Below are 21614 nucleotides of genomic sequence, written 5' to 3'. Positions count from 1 at the left end.
TTTGTGGCTATCCATTTACCTCACTTTCAAAAATGGTACATAAATGAAATTTGAACAAAATGAACAGTACTTTCACATTGTTTCAAAATCAAACATGTTCTTAAGGAATCTGATTTGTGGCAGATGGAGAACAAAACCTTCCAGAGGGAAGGCTGTTAAATGAGTCTTAATTGCCTGCACATGAAAACACAGTGACTAAGATCGTGTGCGCAATTAGGAATTTAAACATGTAGAAAAGAACTGGCTATGGAAGCAGGCAGACATTTTGGTAGGCATAGCTGGTTTCTTACAAATAGACAACAGAAGACAAGTTAGTATAGGAAAATGCTTTTAAGAGAAATTCAGTTGTTTTCTCATTCCTTTTTTGTGTGTCAGACATCCAGTTCTAAAGAGGATTCATCTGCTTCTCATACTCACTGATGGAAGAATCACAATATACTCGAGAGGAAAAAAAAGTGTATTCAAGAATTAGCATTTCATTTTTACTTTCTACCGTGTGTCAGATACTACGCTTGATGTTTATTCATCTCATTTAATGCTTATCACAGCCCTCAGAGGTAGGTCTGTTACTATCTATATTTTATAGATTAGAAAGTTGAGGCTTAGAGACTCTGCATTGTAATTTAATCATATTGAGCAGCCTGGCTGTATGCAACAAATTCTGGTAAATTCTCTTCATTTTCATTCTATTACAAATATTTTCTAATTTACCTTGTTATGGCTTCTTAGGTACACCCATCATTTAAAAAGTGGACATTCAATTTTGAAATACATGGGATTTTTAAAGCATCTTTGATATTAATTTCTCTTTTAAATGTTTTCTTCTCTGCAATCACCCTCTGTATTTTTTCAGTCTTTTAACTTTACTGAAGCTTTTCAATGGTAAGTCAAAGATCTTTCTTGGTAAATGTCACATCACTGACAGAGGAGCCTGGCAGGCAATAGTCCATAGGGCTGCAAAGAGGCAGACATGATTTAAGTGACTTAGCAAACACTCATGCATGTATTTTCAAATATCTTTTGATATTAATCTGTAACACAATTCCACAGTGATAAGAGAACAGACTTTATGATTTTAGTATCTTTAGAAATCGCAAAAAATGAAATTTTTGCACCCGGTCTTATGTCCCTGAATATGTTTCAGAATCTCCTAGTTTACAGTCTATGGAAATAGAGAATTTGTTTCCTAGTGTTGTATGACAATTGTATATATCTTAGTTATGTTGAATTGGTTCATAGTGCTTTTCAAGTCTACTATATTCTGTTGCTGCTGCTAAGTTGCTATTTCTCTGTATATTCATTCTGTTAATTTTTAAGAGTTTGCTATCAAAACTCCAACTAAAAATCTTAATTTATCTACTTAAAAAAATAACTGCAATATATAGTGGAACTATACGTAATTCTGTTCTGTATTTACCAAGTCTCCTGTAAATGTGTTAACATACTTTCATACTTTAAAAAATAAAAATGAAAAAAAAAAGTTGAGGCTTAGAGTATAACTTGCCCAGTGGCTACAGAGTGGCATAGCTAGAACCCTCTTCTGCATTGATTTAAGGAATCCAAAGTCTGTCCTCTTACAGTGCCTAGCTACTCCCCCGGAAAAAGAAACATATACCTTTGTAAAAAACTAGCACTCAGGGTGGCTATACTTCCAGGCTCAGTTCTATCACGTCTTTCTTGTACTGGGTGACAAGGCATGGTGACAGTGGAGAGGCCAGAGTTGGTGAGTCTGGGGAAGACCTGATGCTGGAGAAGGTGTGGGGAGGAAGGCGTGATTAGTCGTGGGCGAGATGCGGGTACTGCAGGCAGGGGTCGGGGCTGAGAGGACAGAGAGGGGCCAGGGGCTGCTGCAGGCCAGTGGCTTCAGGAGCTAAGTCAGAGTGTGAGGTGGGGGGTGTGGCGGTCAGGCAGCGCCATCTGGTCAGAGGGCCACGCTTCCGTGGCTCTGGATGCCGCAGCTGTGGGGCAGTGAGGTGTGACCTGACTGGTTCTGTCATGGTGTGTGACTCTATCCAGCGCCCCCAAACCTGGGCTTGGGCCCTCCTTCTCACAATGACTCTGACTTTCCAAATGGGTAGGCTAGGCCATGCAGTGTTCCACAGTGACCTCCCACTGGTCTTCCATCCCGTCCCACTGATGAACCTTTTTTTGTGTGCGTGCTAAGTTACTTCTGTCTAGAATGACTCTGTAACCCTATGGCCTGGGGCCCACCAAGCTCCTCGGTCCATGGGATTCTCCAGGCAAGAATCCTGGAGCGGCTTGCTATGCCTTCCCTCAGGGGACCTTCCTGACCCAGGGATCAACCCCGCTTCTCTTGTGTCTCCTGCACTGGCAGGTGGGTTCCTTAACATTAGCATCACCTGGAAAGCCCTTTTCTTGGGCCCTCAAATTCTCCTTCAGATTTTCTTTTCTTGGGAAACCTTACTTTCTCGAAAAGGAGATACATAGGTTAGTTCTGAAGGGCTTTGATGAATGCCAGTGTATGGATATTTTTTTTTTCTAAAATTCAAACAATGAAACTTCGGATGGATTTAGAATCCCAAGTCATTCATATACTGGGACCTACTCACATGTTCTCAGAAAGTGGAGAGGCTTAAAAAATAATCCTTCTCTCGCTATAATCCTGTATCCCTTAAAGTAAATCTAATTAGGCAATGACTGGGTAGACAGCACTCCATTTAGATGACTATTAAACAAAGATCATAGGAATGCAAATTATTCTTCCCTTTGATTCCTATACTTGTAAGTAAACCAGAAGCCACAGACCACGGCCCCCTGTCTAGATCTAAGTATAAAGGGGCATCAATAAATGGGTGTGGATCAAATGATCATGAAGTCACATCATTCTGTACCTTCAGAGGAACTGTCTTCGTAGGGCTACATTAACAAACAAGTACCATCTCGCATCCCTAAGAATCTTAATATCATAAAGAGCAGGTTACTGAGAAATATGTTAGCCAAACAGTGTGCTGAGGCCAATCCTCTTATCCTGCTATAATCAATTATTATTTTTAACCTGCCAGCACTTATTTCCCCTTCCTAACTGTATCCTAATTTCTCTCAGAAATTGCTTGGCATTTCTATCACATAACCCTAATTATGAAACAGGATCAAGTGCTCACAATGTGCCATGCGTTGTGCTTAGTTCTTAAACATCATCTCACAAACTCCCTCGGAGATAATTACTATTTATTCTGCCCGCTTCAAAAACAAGGAATGTGAGGCTTTGGGAGGTTAAATGATTTGTTTCAGGAGAAACACGTGGAGGTGGCAGAAGTAGAACATGAATCCACGTAATCTCACCCCATCACGTAGGCGCTCATCCTTGCATTCTACTACCTGACCTGTGAAACAGCCCAATGCCCCGTTTTCCTTGAGCCAAAGCCCAAGACCCAAATTATACCCACTGGACTCACTCGCTTGAATCCGGCTCTCAAACAGAATAACAAAGGGACTAAAAACTGTTTCAGGAATCTCACCTAATTGACCCTGCCATGAGATTTAGGTGTACTGACTCCTTCAACCCTGATCCTTTAGCCTCCCCACGAGTTCTCAGGGAACTGGGGATTCTCCTAATATTCTTCTACTAAATCACACTTGGCTTATCAAGTTAGCAGAATTGGTTCTTATCTTGCAACCAGAGGATCGCTGCTGATACACGATCATAGAAGAGGAGGTTATAAGCCAGCTTAGGAGAGGATTGTATGGAACCCTCAAAGAACAGGAGGATGAGACTCTGTAGGTGCCTGGTAATAACTAAACAGAGGCAGTGAGAAATGCCATGTGCATTTCCTCTGCTGCCCTTTTTGTGGAAATGATGAGGGATGAGTCCTCCCCAGCCAGTGGGCCGATACACACCGGCCCTCTCCTCTATCTCCGGCACTTTCAGCAGTTTCCAGGAATGGACGCTGGCTGTGAGGATCTAAAGAAACACAGACACTTTGAGGCGTGGCTAAAGAATAAAAAAGAACCCCTAGAGAAGAGACCATTGTCAACTCTCTCTATATACACTTATTTCATATAATGCCATCACTCTTAACAATTCTAGGACACTCTGTCTTGGCATCACCTTCAGAGTCCATATTATAATACTGCTCTCAAATGCCTCAATATTGTCTTACCCCTGGGAGGGGCTACCTTTTTAGAATTAGCTTCATCCAGGCTAATCTGATATCTTATTTGGTGACTAAGGTTGGTAATCATATTAGAATTAATATTTTTGGTCACTAGTGAAGCATGACAGTAAACCAAGGAGACAGCTTTTTTCTTGTATGGCCCATAAAATGCCTCCAAAGCCATTCCCCAAATGCTTTTATCAATGGCAGCAGGGCAAAAAACGTACGCAATGTACAAAGATGACCACTTTGAGGATCAACATGAATAATACAACTAGACAGTCTGATACAATGTTCACATGCATTATCTTGTATATGCTTCAAAATGAGAAATGCAATATTATTATCACTATTGTTGTTACTATTCAATACATTTAACAGAAAAGACTCAGGACATTTGAGTAACTCTTCTAAGGTCACAAGGTGGGTGAGCAGGAGAGCTAGCAATGAAACCCAGATCTCTCTACTTCAGAGCCCTGCTCTTCTTCCTCTATGCAGGTTCTGAATTGCACATCAAAGAAGCAAACAAAACACAGCACTTTGATTTTGTTTTCAAAATAAAAACCTCTTGGAAGAGAAAACCTAGATCTATTTCTAACTACATAAACATTTGTAATTAAAGAGCACAGTCTGTGCACAGTGACCCAAGACACATCTTAGAGATGCTCACCTCTTCCTCAACTGAGGTCTCCATTCCCCAATCTGTCCTTTGTTATTTTCTTCCCTGGTGATTCAGAAAATCTTTCTTTTACCCTCTCATGCCTCTAACTCGCTTGTGTTGTGTTGCTAAGTTTTCCCTAAGTTCCTCAAGTAGTTCTCTTTTCCAGTCTCCAAGCTAAATCACAGAGTAGACAGCTTCCTGGCTCTCTCAACAAAGGATCTCAGCCTGACCCATTTCCTCTTCCCTCCCTTTTCCCCTCCTTTCCTTATTTTATCCACCCATCCTTCCACTTATTTACAAACCCTCTGGTTTTCTATTTACTTAACTCCCTCTGCCATTCCACAGAACACCTTTTACCTTTTTAAAATTCCACAAAACTCTAGGAAAATGGTCATAAATTTCAGTGGAGGTATTTTATGCCTAACTGGGTCCTGAGAGACCAAACACAGTTCTTCGCATCCAGGTGGACTGACGAGTGAAGGAGCGGATCCATTAATGAAGTTCTGCATGTGGGCAATTCAGTGAGCAATATGCAAACATCAGAAACATATCCAGTGCGGGGGCGGTGGAGTGGGGAAGACATGAGCACCCATTTGTTTCACCAGACACACTGAACACAGAATTAGAAATACTTTTAGAGTGCCAACAATGCCAAACAAGAACCACGAAAAGGAAGAGGGCACACTAAAAATGTACTGGATATGCAGACATCAGAAATACCTAGAGGAATTGCCTTTGGGGCACAGAGATCTAGGGAATGCCATGGCTAGAAAGGTACTCAAGAAAATGATAGTGGAGGTGAAGAGCTTACTTTGAGTCTACACACAAAGAGAAGATGAATATTACCTTATGGTAGAACATGTCATCTCAAGCGTTAACGGTGAGTGGTCTGAGAAGCAAGGTGAGTGCAGAGGCTCAAGCACTGCCCTATCCTGAACTCTCAGACATCCTCCGTCTACCTCACTGCTCACACACACCAAGGGGTCCTCTCCTTGCTGATGTGCCTTCCTGGGGTGTTGTGACAACAGGCACCTCAGAGGAGTCAGGAAGAGAACTGTGGGGACTGAAGAAAGCTTGAGGAATTCTACTTCACAAGAAGGAATCTTTTCCTTAGCTTATAACGGACCTTTCAGGGTTTCCTAAAGAGTTGTTCTGGAGAAGGCAATGGCACCCCACTCCAGTACTCTTGCCTGGAAAATCCCATGGACGGAGGAGCCTGGTAGGCTGCTGTCTACAGGGTCGCACAGAGTCGGACACGACTGAAGTAACTTAGCAGCAGCAGCAGCAGCAGCAGCACAGCAAAGGGTTGTTCTGTATCCACAGACCTAATCTCTCCTCCGTCCTACCCTCCATTCATACAGATTCAGTAAGAGACAACATAGGATCCTTTTCTACTCTCTTCTTAAAAAAAAAAAACAGAAAAGAAGGGAAGAGTACTTCAGGGAGAAGATGACAGCAGGCTGTGTTTCTGTGCATGGATCAATATATTTTAAGGGAGGGAAGGCTTTAGGGTCTGCCTTTGAGTCAGACAGTCTGTGTATGCGTGCTCAGTTGCTAAGTCCTGGCTGACTCTGACTCTTTGGGACCCCATGGACTGTAGCCCACCAGGCTCCTCTGTTCATGGGATTTCCCAGGCAAGAATATTGAAGTGAGTTGCCATTTCCTACTCCAGGGTAGCTTCCCAACTCAGGCACTAAAGCCCCATCTCTTGCAGCTCCTGCATTGGCAGGGGAACTCTTTACCACTGAGCTACCTGGGAAGCCCCAGACTTAACTTACACCTTGTCATTTGAAGCTATCTATTGAATTATCATAAGATTTAAAATAGATTATGCATGTGGAGTCTTTAATACATATCACATACCAGAAAATGTTAATTTTTATTAATGTTAGTATTAATAGATCCAATTAAAAATTTCTTCTGAATAGTGAAAGAATGCTCTGAGTGAAATCCTCATTTATTCATAGAGTTAAATAATTCAGTGTAACACTTAATTAGAAAAATGTGGGAAATTAGACCCAAAGGAATTTTCATTGTTTTGCCCCACCACAGTCTTGTATTTCTAAGTGTGCCTAGGGGAACACGCTTTAAGGCATACATGGGTGGGAAGCCCTTTGTGTATAAAGGGAGTGACTGAAGAATGCAGTTTTGCTGTTCTTTCATTTTTTTCTTTTCTTTTTTTTTTTTTTAAAGGAGACTGCATACAGTGTCTGAGAAGAAAAGAATACAGTAACTAAACAAAACATTTCCCAAACTCACTCCCACCCTCCTACACAAACAGGGACATGATACTTCATTTTCTTCGAGGAGAGGGACAAGCTGGCCTAATTAAAATCTGTATGCATTTGGAGAGATAACAGGGATGATGGCCCGGATGATGACGACCATGATGACGAGGATGGCACAGATAATAATGTCACCTTGTATTTCCTTCTGCTGATCACAAAGCACCTCACACATATTATCTTGCTTATCTCAGGCTGCACTGTCTGTTGGATGGGGATGTGCGTGTCACTGTCCACATTTTCCAGAGAGTCAATGATTTTCCAACACCTTTCCAGCAACTCAGTGGCAACACTGTTCCGAGCAGCATTCTCTCCTACTGCATTCAGTATCCAACTATTCTCCCAAATCTGGCTGATTTGTTCATTGGGGGCACGTGAATATAGATCCCAAGCCTTACCCCAAAGATTCTGTTCCGGACTGTCCTGGAACTCGTCTTTTTGCATTTATTTTCATGGATCCCTTAGGGGTTCCTTAGATCAGGCAGGTTTGGGAAGCACTGTGCTTCTGTAACTCAGGGTGGTGAGGAAGGGATACAGGCTGAAGGGGACGTTGGTGACTTTAACTCTTCTAATTTCATGGTAGCTTTTCTGATCAACTGGAGAAAAACAGAATGGCCTTGGCGTAGGCTCAACAACCACCAGGCAGAGTGCTGCCCTATCTGAGGGATATTATTATTTGAACATACAGTGAGTGATCACTGTGGCACAATAATATTGAAAGAACATTTGGCAGTGTCTCATTTGTACTTTTTCTATCGAGGACAGGCAAACAGAAGCCGGTGATCTGAGAGATACTTACAAGTTTGTCACCAGATTCTATGTACAGTGGTACTGCTATCTGCCTTTGCTAGTTCCTAGTCAATGTGCAAAAATGTCTTAAATTAAATCCAATATACATAATTAAAAAGGATGAAATGGGTGCCTATTGCTCACCTAGCAATTTAACATATATTCTTTAAGTGCATTTTTCCACATTATTTTTTCTCGTAAAGAAGTCATGTAACATTTTTTATCACAGAACTTTACTACCTAAATAGAACTCACATATTGCTGAGCACTTGGGTTGTTTTCAATCTCTCATACAAACGCACAATGGTATGGCGAATGCCTGTGTGTATACCTTCATTTTTCTCTTTTCTCTCACTCCTCAATCTAATCAACCACCAAGACTTCCCAAATCTCTGCAAAGAGCTGTGAATCCATCTCCTCCTCTCCATCCCCAGCACACCCACCCCAGTATGGATCCACACGATCTTCAACGTGCACTTGGTCTGGAACAGCTGTTGGGTAAGTATGAGGCTGCCTCTTGTCTGTCTTCCTTCCAATCTGTTTTTCTCTGCAGCTTCAAACACTGTCATTCTCACATACATACTTGGTCCTCCACTTAGAAATGACTGATGACTTGCCATTGCTCATAACATAAAGTCCACTGTTACTCACGCTGACTTCTGAGGCTCTTCATGCTAAGGCCTTAATCTCCTCTTGGAGGCTCATGTGCTGTTGCTCCCATTCACTTTCAGCTCTTTTTGCTCCTTACTGTCCCCAGTCTCCTGAGCTGGACCAGCGCTCCATGCTTCCATATCTCACTGTTGTTGACCCTTTGTCTTGAGGTTGTTGTTGTTCATTTGTTAAGTCGTGTCTGACTCTTAGCAACCCCATGGACTGCAGCATGCCAGGCTTCCCTGTCCTTCACCATCACCCAGAATTTGGAGAACTCCACATTCTTCAAAGTTCAGCAGGGAGTTTCCCCTAGGTAGAGTCACTTGCCCTGTCCTTCAAATACATATAGGTATGTGAACTTGCTTCAACGGTGGCACTTAGCTTGTACTTAATTATTCATGGTTCCTTTTCTGTCCCCCACGTGACTTCTGTGAAGCCAGCAGTCACATTTTACTCTTTTTATTTCCAACACCTACCTCACTGCATGCCACATATAAGGTGCACAGAAAAATTTGTTGATGAAATAATAATAATAAATTAAAGCAATAATGATAGTCTGCATTTGTTGAGTACATTCTGGGTACCAACCACTATGCTAGTCACTGACTTAGAATTTACTGATGAGGAAATGGAAACTTTGAGAATTTAAGTAAGCTGACCAAGACTACATAGTTAGTAAGAAGAAAGCTGGGTTTTCAACCTCTTTTTGCTGTTCTGACTCAATGAATATGCAGTTTCATTTAATTGTTTCAGTTAAAATTGTAACAAAATGCCCAGAGCAGATATTTAGTCAATAGAGATACAATTAAATTATATTTTCCCATTTTCACTGGTTTTCTCACTGTCAGAAAACCAAATATAACTTAAATCAATTTTTAACTAAAAAGTGATTGTTTGACCTGGTCTTTTTACAAGTTAGTAGAGATAGCTCTACTTATCTAAATGAAAGCATAAGAAGGCAAAACATGTTAGCTTTAAGGAAGGAAACAGACTTTGGTTCCTCTAAAAGACATAAATTTAAGTAATAAGTAGTCATACTCCATGCACTTAAGCAAATCTTTTAGTTCAGTGTTTTTCCTGGAAAGGTCTTTTTAATGTGGGGATTTTTGTAAAAGTTAACTCCTCTGGCTCAAAAATTTAGAATATTCCACGCTCATCAGATGCATCAAATATAAAAGTAAAACACCCCCCCCCCCAAACCAATGGCTGACACTCACATACACAATCTTTATTAATTTTTTATTAAAGCTATTAAACACAATGTGTTCCCAGCATTCCTCAATCACCTTCCTAAGAAAGCTTACTGTGCACTTGTTCTCTGTAATCATTAAGTGTTGCCACTATCTTTGCTCTTATTAAAAGAAAGGGAAAAAAAGAGCTGCATGGTAAAGCTAGTTCCTGCCAGTGGCTGATGCGGAGGGTGAGACTTCGATTGCAACATTTGGGTCTTCATCCCCCAACCCATTCTGTCTAAAGGCACGTTTTTTTAGTTCAGTGTCCCCTCAGGCCTTATATCTCTCTCTCACCAAGGTCTCTTTCCCCTTCTTCAGAGGCTCCTACTTCCAACTACTATTTTATATACATACACAGTGGCACTAGTGGTAAAGAACCGCCCCCCCCCCCGCCCCCCCACTACCAGCACCAATGCAGGAGACATAAGAGACACAGGTTCCATCCCTGGGTCAGGAAGAGCCCTTGGAGGAAGGCATGGCAACCCACTCCAGTATTCTGTGTGGAGAATCCCACAGAGAGAGGCACTTAGGGGGCTATAGTCCATGGGGTCACAGAGTCAGATACAACGGAAGTGACTTAGCATGCTTATAATGTAAAAAGATATATATGTATCTTTTTTACATCACATACACTAGTTGTTTTTATTATATACACACAGAGATTTAAAAGGCAAACCTACATATAAGTCACTGGTACTGTCACCATAAAATAGTTGTTTAGTTTTCTTTATTTAGCAAGCACAAAGTGTTAAATGATTAGTCCAGATAACAGCAAAATAATTGTTCCAGTTAAACTGTTCCAAAAAAATTGTTTCAGTTTTTTTTCTTCAATGGATTTTAGGAATTGCTTTGTGCTTTAGAAGAACACTAAACAAAATTAAGTTTCTTTTCATTGTGTTTTGACTAGTATATTTTGATAGTTTACTTTTTACATTCTCTGCTTAACAACTGATTAAATTCTATTGAAAATGCACTTTTAAAAAAGGAGTTATGGATATTCAGGGTAAAAAATATGAGTGGAGAGATACCGAAATTTTGGACTAAAACTACTTTTGTTTGATTTTACGCTTGTCCTTGAATTATGTGTCTCCCTCTACAGGTAAATGGTAGGTAATTGTACTAGTTTTATTGCTTCGGTAGAAGAACTTGTATTTTCTCCTTAGCTGGCCAACCTTTACTTATCTGAAGGCCTCTAGGATATAATCTGTGGAAATAATAAAAATAGCTCTAAATATAAAGACCTGTTCAGTGAGAAATCGGGACAGTATAGTTTTTTGAGTCCATATACAAAACAAAACAATAATGTATCTATTACCCAGAAATTAATATCCTTTAAGATTTCTTTTACTTTCTCCAAAACATACACTTCATGGTGGGGTCAGAAGGCTACCCTAATTTCACTGATAATTTTATAAGGGTATAACTTGGGAAAAAGGGGTCTTGCATTTATTCTCAGTTCTCTAAGTAGCATTTTTTTTCTCACTAGGACTCAATTTTCTCATTTTTAAAATAAAGAACTTTAAATGCATTTTCTCTCAGTTACATTCTCACCATGAAGATCCTTAATTTAAATATGATTTAAAAGGCTTCCCTGGTGGCTCAGACGGTAAAGTATCTGCCTGCAAATGCAGGCGACCCAGGTTAGATCCTTCAGGAAGATCCCCTGGATGCGGGCAGGGCAACCCACTCCAGTATTCTTGCCTGGAGAATCCCATGGACAGAGGAGCCTGGTGGGCTACAGGCCATGGAGTTGCAAAGAGTTGGACACAACTGAGCGACTGACAAAGGGACAGAAAATGTGGAAACTGCAAACTCTCTAAAGTGATATTGTCAAGATGTGACAGGGTCTCCGGAGATGGCCACAGAACATTTTTCTTGAGTTAGCTTCGTTTGAAAATGAAATGCTCAAAAGAACTAACCGTGTTCCCAAACACAAGGCTCTATACCAAAACCAGGGGCTCACTGTCACAACGCAGGTATAGCTTGGGCAGCTCTGACTCTCTGCTGCCCTCTCATGTTTCAACACACTCTAGTTTTGCTATTCACCCTCAGCTAAGGACCTACGCACGTGAGCCTTGCACTAAGTGTGTGTATGTGTGCTCAGTTACTCAGTCATGTCCTACTCTTTGCAACCCCGTGGATGGTAGCCCACCAGGTTCCTCTGTCCTTGGGATTTGCCAGGCAAGAATACTGGAGTGGGTTGCCATTTCCTCCCACAAGGCATTTTCCTAACTCAGGGATCGAACCTGGGTCTCCTGCATTGCAGACCGATTCTTTACCACCAAGACACCTGGGAGCCTTGCATTAAGTATAGGGATTCCTAAAGATGTGCTGTCACTACTGTTTGCAAACAAAATCACAAATTAAACACACAAGTATAGCTGATACATCATCAATGTCCTTCTTCTCTACCAGTTTAAAAATTAGCTTTAGGATCAAGAACAAAAGAAGGTCAGGCACAGAGGGGGGATGCAGGAAGAAAACTTGGTGAATTACTCATGACAGGCTTCTGTTCCTCACCTAACTTATCTCCTTGAATTCCTGTAACAGCACCAAGAATTAGGAACTCCTATCTCCATTCTTCCAATGAGGGAATAAAACTAATGAGAGAGACAAGGTTTCACTCAGGCCCAGAAAGCCACATGCCATCTTTCTGTTATACTACACTAAAGAACAAATAGGTCTTCAGTAGGAAGGCTCTTTTCTAAATGAACATTTGGAAGGTGTTTGTGTTTTTTTTTTTCATTGTTACACTGATGTAGAGCTATATATTTACCCATTATGGAGAGCAATAAAATCTGGCAACAAACACACTTCAGCCCTAATGATATAAAATCAAACTTTCCCAACTTTAACTCATGTAAAATGGAATAACCTCCAAGGGGTAAAGGAGTGTTTTTAGTTCTATGTGAGAAAGTTCTAGAAGGCACAATGTGACATATACAGTTAAAACTTTTTTAAAACTCAGGAAGTTGATTTATGGAGACTTAATTTTCTTTCCATCTCCCCTAGTTCATACAGAATGAATGCTAGACACAAAAACCAAATAAAAACAAGAAAAAAAATGATGTATTGAGTGCTTCTTCTATGCTGAGAGCATTGCACACATGAACTCATTTATTTAGCAACAGCTATATAAAATATGATCATTGTTTTGTAAATGGGAAAACAGGCAGAAAAAGGGTATGTAACCTGCCCAGGGCCACACAGCTATCATGATAGAATATGACTTGGATTCTGGACATGCAGAGAAGCCCCTTCCTCCCCCACGAAATCACACACAATTCCAAGAGTGCCCCATCAGTGATGTTCTATGGAGGTGCTCTGCAGGGGTTCTGTGTATCAAGGTTGGCCTTCTGGATCAACCATGAACTTAACTGCATAGAGTACTACACTGTTCCTCTAGAACCCATGAATAATTTCTAAGAAGGCCAAGTTCACCTTCAAGGTTGCTGTACTGACTGTTTAACACTCTCCTTCACCCAGGCCAGGGAGTGAACTTGCAGTCAGGTCCCATGTCACTGAGGGAGGAAATTCACAAGCACACCTTCCTCCTATGTCTTGTCTTCTAGCGAAGCCTCACGATTTATGTTTTTAAAGGCCCATTTTTTCAGAATGAGCTCAGAGAGGAGAAGGTCCCTTGCTGTTGCCTTCATTCCCCTACTCCCTCATTCAACTTTTCACCTTAGTTTGCCATGCTTGCTGCTGCTGCTGCTGCTAAGTCGCTCCAGTCGTGTCCGACTCTGTGCGACCCCATAGAGGGAAGCCCACCAGGCTCCCCCATCCCTGGGATTCTCCAGGCAAGAACACTGGAGTGTGTTGCCATTTCCTTCTCCAATGCATGAAAGTGAAAAGTGAAAGGAAAGTCGCTCAGTCGTGTCCGACTCTTAGCGACCCCATGGACTGCAGCCTACCAGGCTCCTCCGTCCATGGGATTTTCAGGCAAGAGTACTGGAGTGGGGTGTGGGCAAGGAAAAAGGCTTCCATTTGCTAGCCAGTTAATTTCCTCTTGTGCTTTGTGATGAATACAGCTGCCTGAAGCACTTAATGACAGTTAATACTTAATGACAGTTAATTAGTCTCATTTCATAGATATTTCTATAGCCCACAGCCCCAGGTCAAGATCATGTGGGTACAAATGAGGCCACATTAACCTTGATACCCAGATATCCATGACCCACAGTTCTCCCTGGTATTGCTCTTGGTTTTAGCACTAAGTGAAAACATTTGGGAGCTTCTGCGGGGCTTCCCACATGTATTTAGGACCGCTTCTGTGCCTCCTGAGTGGACTACTCTCTTTTTAATCAGTGCCAGATGCCTGCCATGATGGTCAGTTAGTTGCCCTGACCACGCAGCACCACCCACCTCTTGGTAGACACAATCTTCCACTGGTACCTGCAGCTGCTCTTCTGGGAGGATGCTCTGTGGAGCTGGCTCATATGGAACCTCAAGCTACAGGAGCTTTCAGGGACCAAAGTAGCACTGAGTCCTGTACAAACTGCGATGTCAGCAGTCTCGCTTATTGCAAAGGTGAAGGGGGCTCAGGTCTAGTGCTGGGAGCAAGGCTGGGAACCAGGTTTCATGTGGTGTCTCCCATTAGACGCACCAGGTACGTTTGGGCTCTCTTATATTGCGGTCTCTGAAGAAGAAATTTCTTACTCAAAGAACTTACTTTAATGTATAGGAATTTCAATTATTGTTCATCTCTTGACCAATGGCAAGAAGAAAACAGGTAAACCAGACAGAGACTATGAAATGCCAGCTGAAAATCATCACCAATAAGATCTTGAAAGATAAACATGGTAAAGACAACCAATAATGCAACAGTCAATGGAACGCAAGTCTATTTGAAAAGCATTCAGGAAAGACCAACATTAACAACTATTCCAGAATCACTTTGATGTGGTGACCACAAATGAGCCCAGTTGAAAGGTCCTGATTGGACATGATGAAGTTCACTTTCAAGCAAAGTATAGTCACTAATAACATAATAATGAGCTCCTCTGCATGTTACGAGCTGGACTCCAAGGAAGACACTTGAATCAAGTGAAGTGTGGGTCTAGTTTGGAGAATATGTTAATTGTCTTCTGGTAATAATTATAGAAAACATAGGTTTTCTTCTCCAGACAATTATTTTAATGAATCAATTGGAGTTTCAAGCAATGATTAAATGAGTTCAAATGTGGTTTCAGGTTCAGCAAAATGAGATCATTTGCTCTGTTTTTGGATCAGCTGAGGTCAAGCCCCATGTCTAAAATAGACTAATAGGAATGGGAGTAATCTTATTCTTCTGCCCTTTACACCCTTCATCCTTCCATCCACTTCTCTTCCCCAAACATCCGTTCTTTTGATCTCATTGAACTTTCAGCTATTATATAATTACTGCTTCTCTCCTCTCCCAAATTGAATTTAATTTCAACTCGGTGGGTCCAAAGTGGGAGTATTAGAATGGCGTTCCTTCCTACACACAACTGGGGTATTGATTAAACAAGAAGGTAACTTTTATTTATGTTTTGACTTTCATTAAACCAAACTAGCGTATATTAACAATATGATGATAACACAAGCTCAGAAACAACATGTTCAACACTTTTAAGGTAATGCTACCTCTCAAGGTATGAATGAGCAACGCTCAACTGAGTCGGAGGACAAATTTAACTGTTGTTTTTTTTTTTTTTTAAAGGCACATTAGTTAAGTTTTACCAATAGCTTAAAATGGACAGCTTGTGAGATCAATGAGAGAAATGATATGATAAAGAGGAAAGAATTAATTTCCTAAATACTTTAAAACTGCAGGAAAAACTGGTACTATAATAATTAGGTGGAATCTTGGAAAATATGCTTCTTTTCTAGATGTGAAAAGAATAATCTCCCAGATCTTTCTTACCTGTTAGGGTGGCTTTGTTGATGGATGGTTGGTTGCACATGGGTGATCTTCTGACAAAGAGAGAAAAACACAGAGTGGTAAATATGTGATATTTTGTTGGTTTCGGGACTCTCTGAGTCATTTCAAATACACCATTTAAATGTAAGGATTATTTTTAAGTTAGGATAAGCAAATGAAGATTTTTTTCATGCTAGCCAGTCTAATTCCTATGCACCCTTTGTACTATAGTTCAGATTTAAAAAAAAAAAGAAAGCTAAATCTCATTGTGATAGACTTTGGGGTAAATAAAGCTGATGTAAATGTCACAGAGACAGGAGAGAAGAGGAAGTCTTTATTGACTGACCATATTCAATTAAGCCAAGGCTTACAGAGCAAACACTGACTTTCTGAACTTGAAAAAGCAGTGAGTCTACAACTGGTTTCTCTAGTGCAATGTTACAAAACTTTTATTTTTGCACATCTTGACATGATTACCTATACATTATCAGAAGTGAATGATTCCTTGTAAACTATATTACACTTAGAGAACCTGCTTCAACTTTTTCCTATTTTCCTATATTAAGAAACATCTCTGATACATTTGTTAGAGAGGTATATTAACAACTGGCCCAAATAGATGCTGTTGAGTTTTTAGAAACACTATAAGGGTACTTAAGTCAATCCTGTTTAGTAGTCTCTAATTTTTCAGATGTTGGTGAAATTTCACAAGATGATTATAAACCCTTTGGGGTAAAAAAAAAAAAAAGAAAGAAATGCCATATGATTAATCTGTATTCCCTGCAGAGCCCAGTACAGTGTATTCAGTGTTTAGTCAATTATGTTGAAGAAAATATCACTTATGGAATCTTAAATTTTGTTGAAATGTAATTTTATAAAGGTGTTATGACTCTGTGATGGCCTAGAGGGGTGGGGGTGTGTGGCAGGAAGGCTAAAGAGGGAGGGGATACACACACAAACACACACACACTTATGACTGATCCCTGTTGTATGGCAGAAATCAACACAACATTGTAAAGCAATTATTCTCCAATTAAAAAAAATGAAGTTACTACAATTGAAAGCTCTTAAAATATAGTGATATTTAAAACATTTTATAAAATAGATACATTCAAAGATGTCTCAAAAGTGTTCGTTTTCATTTTGGGGGTTGTTTTGGCAGTACCAGTAGTGGCTAACCCTTAGTAAGGGCTTAATGTGTGTCTGACATTTTGCTAAATGAGCACTTTAGATGGATGATCTCATTTAATCCTTACAACAAAGCTTAAGGAAGACAGTTTCATTGTTCCCATTTTACCAATGAGGAAAACACAAGCTTTGGGAATTTAAATGGCTTCTTCAAAGTAAGAAAGCTGAGATTTGTGATTCCAGGGCCCCATGCTCTACTCTGTCGCCTTATTTTTTAGGCAGCTTTTTTAGGCAACCTCTGCAGATGGCAGGTTCGTGCGGAGCCTTGGTCCAATCTGCCTTTCTGAGACAAAGATCTCCTAGCAGGGCTGGGAGGTACATGGGGAAAGCAGTCTGATACTTTTTAAATTCCCACTGCCTGGGTTCCAGTCAGCATCTGACTCTGTTTCATTGCTCTTAACTTTACTGGTTATCAGTTTGGGATTGAAATTTTGCATTCATTTGATTGAAAATGCACCAAAGTTAACTTCTGAGTCATTTTAGTTTTTATTATGAAACTTAATTAATGCTTCATTAAAAAGAAAGTTTAATGCTTAAAAATGCTACTTTGAAATAGTTCTGGTCTATATACCAATAGTCATCTACTTGCTGAGAGTTTATTATTCAAATCATTCATATAATGATTGGGCTTCCCTGGTGGCTCAGCGGTAAAGAATCCACCTGCTAATGCAGGAGACACAGGAGTTGCAGGTTCAATCCCTGAGTCAGGAAGGTCCCTGGAGAAGGAAATGGCAACCCACTGCAGTATTCTTGCCTGGGAAATCCCATGGACAGAAGAGCCTGGTGGGCTACAGTCCATGGGGTCCCAAAGAGTTGGATACAACTTAGCGCCTGAGGACAGGCACATATAATGATTACTCCTTTTTAGTCCTTTCTCTGTGAAAATTTAGAAAGTACTGATTTTTTCTGGAAAAGGTATCAAAGAAATATTTTCTAAAACTTTTCTATAGTTTTGAAAACCAAATCATGGGCTTGTTCCTTATTATCTTCTTTTGATATCAACCCTACAACTGGCACTTGGGAACTTGATATTTCAACAAGTAACAACAGCAGAAAATATTAATCATTTGATCCACGGCTACAGTGATAAATCATTTAACAAAGAATGAGCCAGAACTCACTTCTGGAATGGAAAATCTCAAGGGCAAGGAAGAGCAGGGGACAGGAACTAGCAGCAAGTTAACAAAAGTCAGCTGTGAGCAAGTGAGGGTCTGCAGGGGTCAGGGCTTCAGATATATCCTTCCAAACTCACTTCTTATAGGATTCAGAAATGGTGGATTATGCAAGCTAGTGCAGTGAAAGTCTCTCAGTTATGTCCAACTCTTTATGACCCCATGGATTATAGCCCACCAGGCTACTCTGTCCATGGAATTATCCAGGCAAGAATATTGGAGTGGGTACCCATTCCCTTCTCCAGAGGATCTTCCCAACCCAGGGATCGAACCTGGGTCTCCTGCATTGCAGGCAGATTCTTTACCAGCTGAGATACCAGTGAAGTCCCTTGCATATACCTTTCACAAAATTCAAGGATGGGCTTGGGAGTGTTCTAGTGGCATTGTGAGTACCCAGTGGGAAATTATGGTTCCCTCAACTCATGATGTGATGAACCATTTTGCCATATCCATTTTGCTATCACTGAATAGAAGAGTTTATCTGTGTGTAGATTGAGTCCTACTATTCTGATACCTGAGAAGGCTGATTGGGTTTGAAGCCATAAAGAAGGTACAAATCTGTTTCAATCAAAAGATAGACTACAAATACCTTTGTGCTCATGTCTGACTCTCTGCTACCATATGGACTGCACCCTGCCAGGCTCCTCTGTCCACGGAATTTTCCAGTAAAGAATACTGGAGTGGGTAGTCATGTCCTACTCCAGGGATCTTCCAGACCCAGGGATCAAACCCATGGCTCCTGTGTCTCTTGCATTTGCAGGCAGATTTGCAGGCAGATTCTTTACCACTAAGCCACCTGGGAAGCCCAGAAAAACAAGTCTACCAGATAATACTGGTATTATTTAGACTTCACCCAGGGCACTATAAGGCAGGTCAAGTTCAGGCATAAATCATGTTTTTCTACCTTCCTCTTAGCTGCTCTTTTCCATTTTGATCTGTTTTGCCCTTGTGAGTCAGTTGAAAACCTTTGTCTCATATAGAAGAAGCCTCAGATCATCTCTCTGGGGACAGAAAGACTAGCCTGATGCCGTCATCCCTGCTGAACAACCGTCTGCCTGCCCACAGGTACAGACGCTGCTACTCAAATGACCAAGGCCGAAGGAAGCGTAAAAGGAATTAGTTACAAAGTTTTTGTTCACCTCCCAAAGACAAAAATCTCAATTTACTGGACAAAAATTGAGGTTGAAAAGTTTAGAAGGGACACCAGTAACTTCATTTCTCCTGCAGAGCTGCGACTTTCCAAAGAGAAGGTCATGGAACCTGGGAGCTGCCAAATGCCAAAAGCACCAAGGAGGCCACTGAACACGGAAGACATGTTTGGCAATGAACAGGCAGCTGGAAACATACCCTTAGGTTTCCCAAGCTGGATTTCTGTGTCACCCTTCCAGCCGTCAAGCACGTGCAGAGTGACTGTGCTGGGTATTACAATAGGCACTGGGAATTCAAAATGAACTAGATACAACCTCTGCTTTCTGGGACCTGAAATTCTTAAGCAGCATTCAGACAAGAGATCAGGCAACTGGAATACTGAGAGGAATGTGCTAAAATAGGGGTGAAGGACAGAATGTAATCAGAAGTTGATGGATAGGCACACCACCCGGGTTGGGTCCTGTGGGTGTGGATGCACGAGGGGTGTTACTTAGAGATAGCACCCCAAATGAAATTACACTTTGAGTTGTAACCTAAAAAGTGAATTACAGTTAGCCCAGTGGATGAAGAGGGGAAGAGGGAGGTGAGAAATGCTTAGGAGCGATAGGACTGCAAAATTTTATTACTTGCAAAATGTGAAAGTCAACTGAACCTTCTGAGTTCCATTCCAATTATTTGCATTGTGGCATTTGTACTGATTTTTTAATTTAAACCTTGTTTTGTCACAGAAAGTATGGGTATAATGGCCAGAAATTTTTTTAATCACAGGGAAAGTGAATTTGGGAGGTGGATTCTGCTATTATGGGATGGAAAGTTTAGATTTTTTGTGTGTGTTCTTTAAGAAGTAGTAATTACAACAAAATTTATATGCATAGATAAGTTCAAACACACTTTTATTCACTTTCCTCTTAATATTGATTTAAGGAATTTTTTTCCTCGAAAATTCTTTAGAGTTGATATTTTAATGATAATATTGTATTATTCATAATGTTGTTGTTTAGTTGCTATATCGTGTCCATGGACAGTAGCCCACCAGGCTCCTTTGTCCATGGGATTTCCCAGGCAAGAATACTGGAGTGGGTTGTAGAGGATCTTCCAGACCCAGGGATCAAACCTTGGCAGGTGGATTCTTTAGCACTGAGCCACCTGGGAAGCCCTCATTATTCATAATAGGTTAGCACAAAAATGGAATGCAAATAACTAATCAGTTTTCCATTTAATCTTGGAAAATTAATTCTTTTTTTTTCATTTCCCATCTTTATTAGAACCCCCGAGTTATAGTTATTTTCCTTCTCATCTTTCTCTCTTTCAAATACTTCCTTCTGTCATCCCATAAATCCCAATTTTGTTAACTGCTGATCCAAGTCAGTAACAGCAGGAGAATTAGAGATCTTCCCTGTGATATGAGTCTTCCCTCATGGTTCAGACACTAAAGGATCTGCCTGAAATGCGGGAGACCTGGGTTCAATCCCTGGGTCAGGAAGATCCCCTGGAGAAGGGAATCCATTCCAGTATTCTTGCCTGGAGAATCCCATGGACAGAGGAGCCTCGAGGGCTGCAATCCACGGAGTTGCAAGGAGTCGGACATGACTGAGAGACTAACACACACACCTGTGATATGAGGCTTCCCCAGGTAACGGTCGTGCTAGAATTAAGAGGATGCCTTTGGGTTAACTTCAAGTCTTGATGACATTATTAGTCAATGGTTAATTTATGAAGTAAGCCCTAACTATAAAGTTACCCTGTGTGTAAATGACTAGGCAGAGGACTGATCATGCCAGGGGATCTCTGACAGATGGAATCACCATATTTATTTGTCATCCTGATTCATTTCTGATATGAGAACCATCACTCCAAAGTATTTATAGAAAATTAACAGGACTTCATATGACTTAGTGTAAATGGTTAGACACCATGGCAATGATTCAGAGAAATCTAATATATTGCCTCGAGCTCAATCAAACTGAGAAAACACTATTTAAAAGGTTGGCTGGAAGGAGGGGGTAAAAAGAATAACTTACTTGCTAGGTGCTCGGTCTTGCAAATTAGTCAATGCAGCAAAGTTGTTTCGCACAGTTCTCAGGCTGGCCAAGACCTACAAGAAAACAGGATTACTTAAACTTCTTGAAATAAGGCCCTCTTTAATGCAATATGAAACAGTTTGGTGACTTTTAAAAACAGTTTGCTAAGGGAAAGTTTAATGTTGCTTGCAGCTTAGCTTCATATCGTACTGAAGAATCTCCCAGCAACTGGTGAAGGTGACATGGATCTATCTGAAATCCAGAGAGGCCAGACAGGGATTTTCCAGATATGTGTCCACACTGTCTATGAATATGGTGACATTAGCAGCAGTTTTCATAGTATTGCTGGATTCCCCAGTCAGTAAAACAGTATCCCAGGAAATATATATATAGAGGGCTGCTGTTGCATCTTATAAAAATTTGAAATTGCATCATGTAAAATATTAAGGCTCACTTTAGGTAAAAAA

The 21614-nt window shown here is 40.7% G+C and overlaps 1 protein-coding gene across 12 annotated transcripts in view; it reads right to left on the bottom strand.

The window, feature by feature from the left end:
- Positions 1–21614, bottom strand: part of PDE4D (phosphodiesterase 4D) — a 1583646-nt gene that overhangs the window by 175495 nt on the left and 1386537 nt on the right. For all 12 annotated transcript variants that reach the window (XM_069556482.1, XM_069556479.1, XM_069556480.1 and 9 more), the window contains 2 exons: positions 21148–21221; positions 15621–15670 (listed from right to left, as the gene is read on the bottom strand). In XM_069556482.1, the coding sequence (XP_069412583.1) occupies positions 15621–15670; positions 21148–21221 (124 nt within the window). The remainder of the gene's footprint in view (positions 1–15620; positions 15671–21147; positions 21222–21614) is intronic.

The sequence above is a fragment of the Ovis canadensis genome, chromosome 16, assembly GCF_042477335.2.
Source record: "Ovis canadensis isolate MfBH-ARS-UI-01 breed Bighorn chromosome 16, ARS-UI_OviCan_v2, whole genome shotgun sequence".
NCBI lineage: Eukaryota > Metazoa > Chordata > Mammalia > Artiodactyla > Bovidae > Ovis > Ovis canadensis.
The sequence above is the reverse complement of the archived record's forward strand: the minus strand, read 5'-3'. Positions and strand labels throughout refer to the sequence as shown.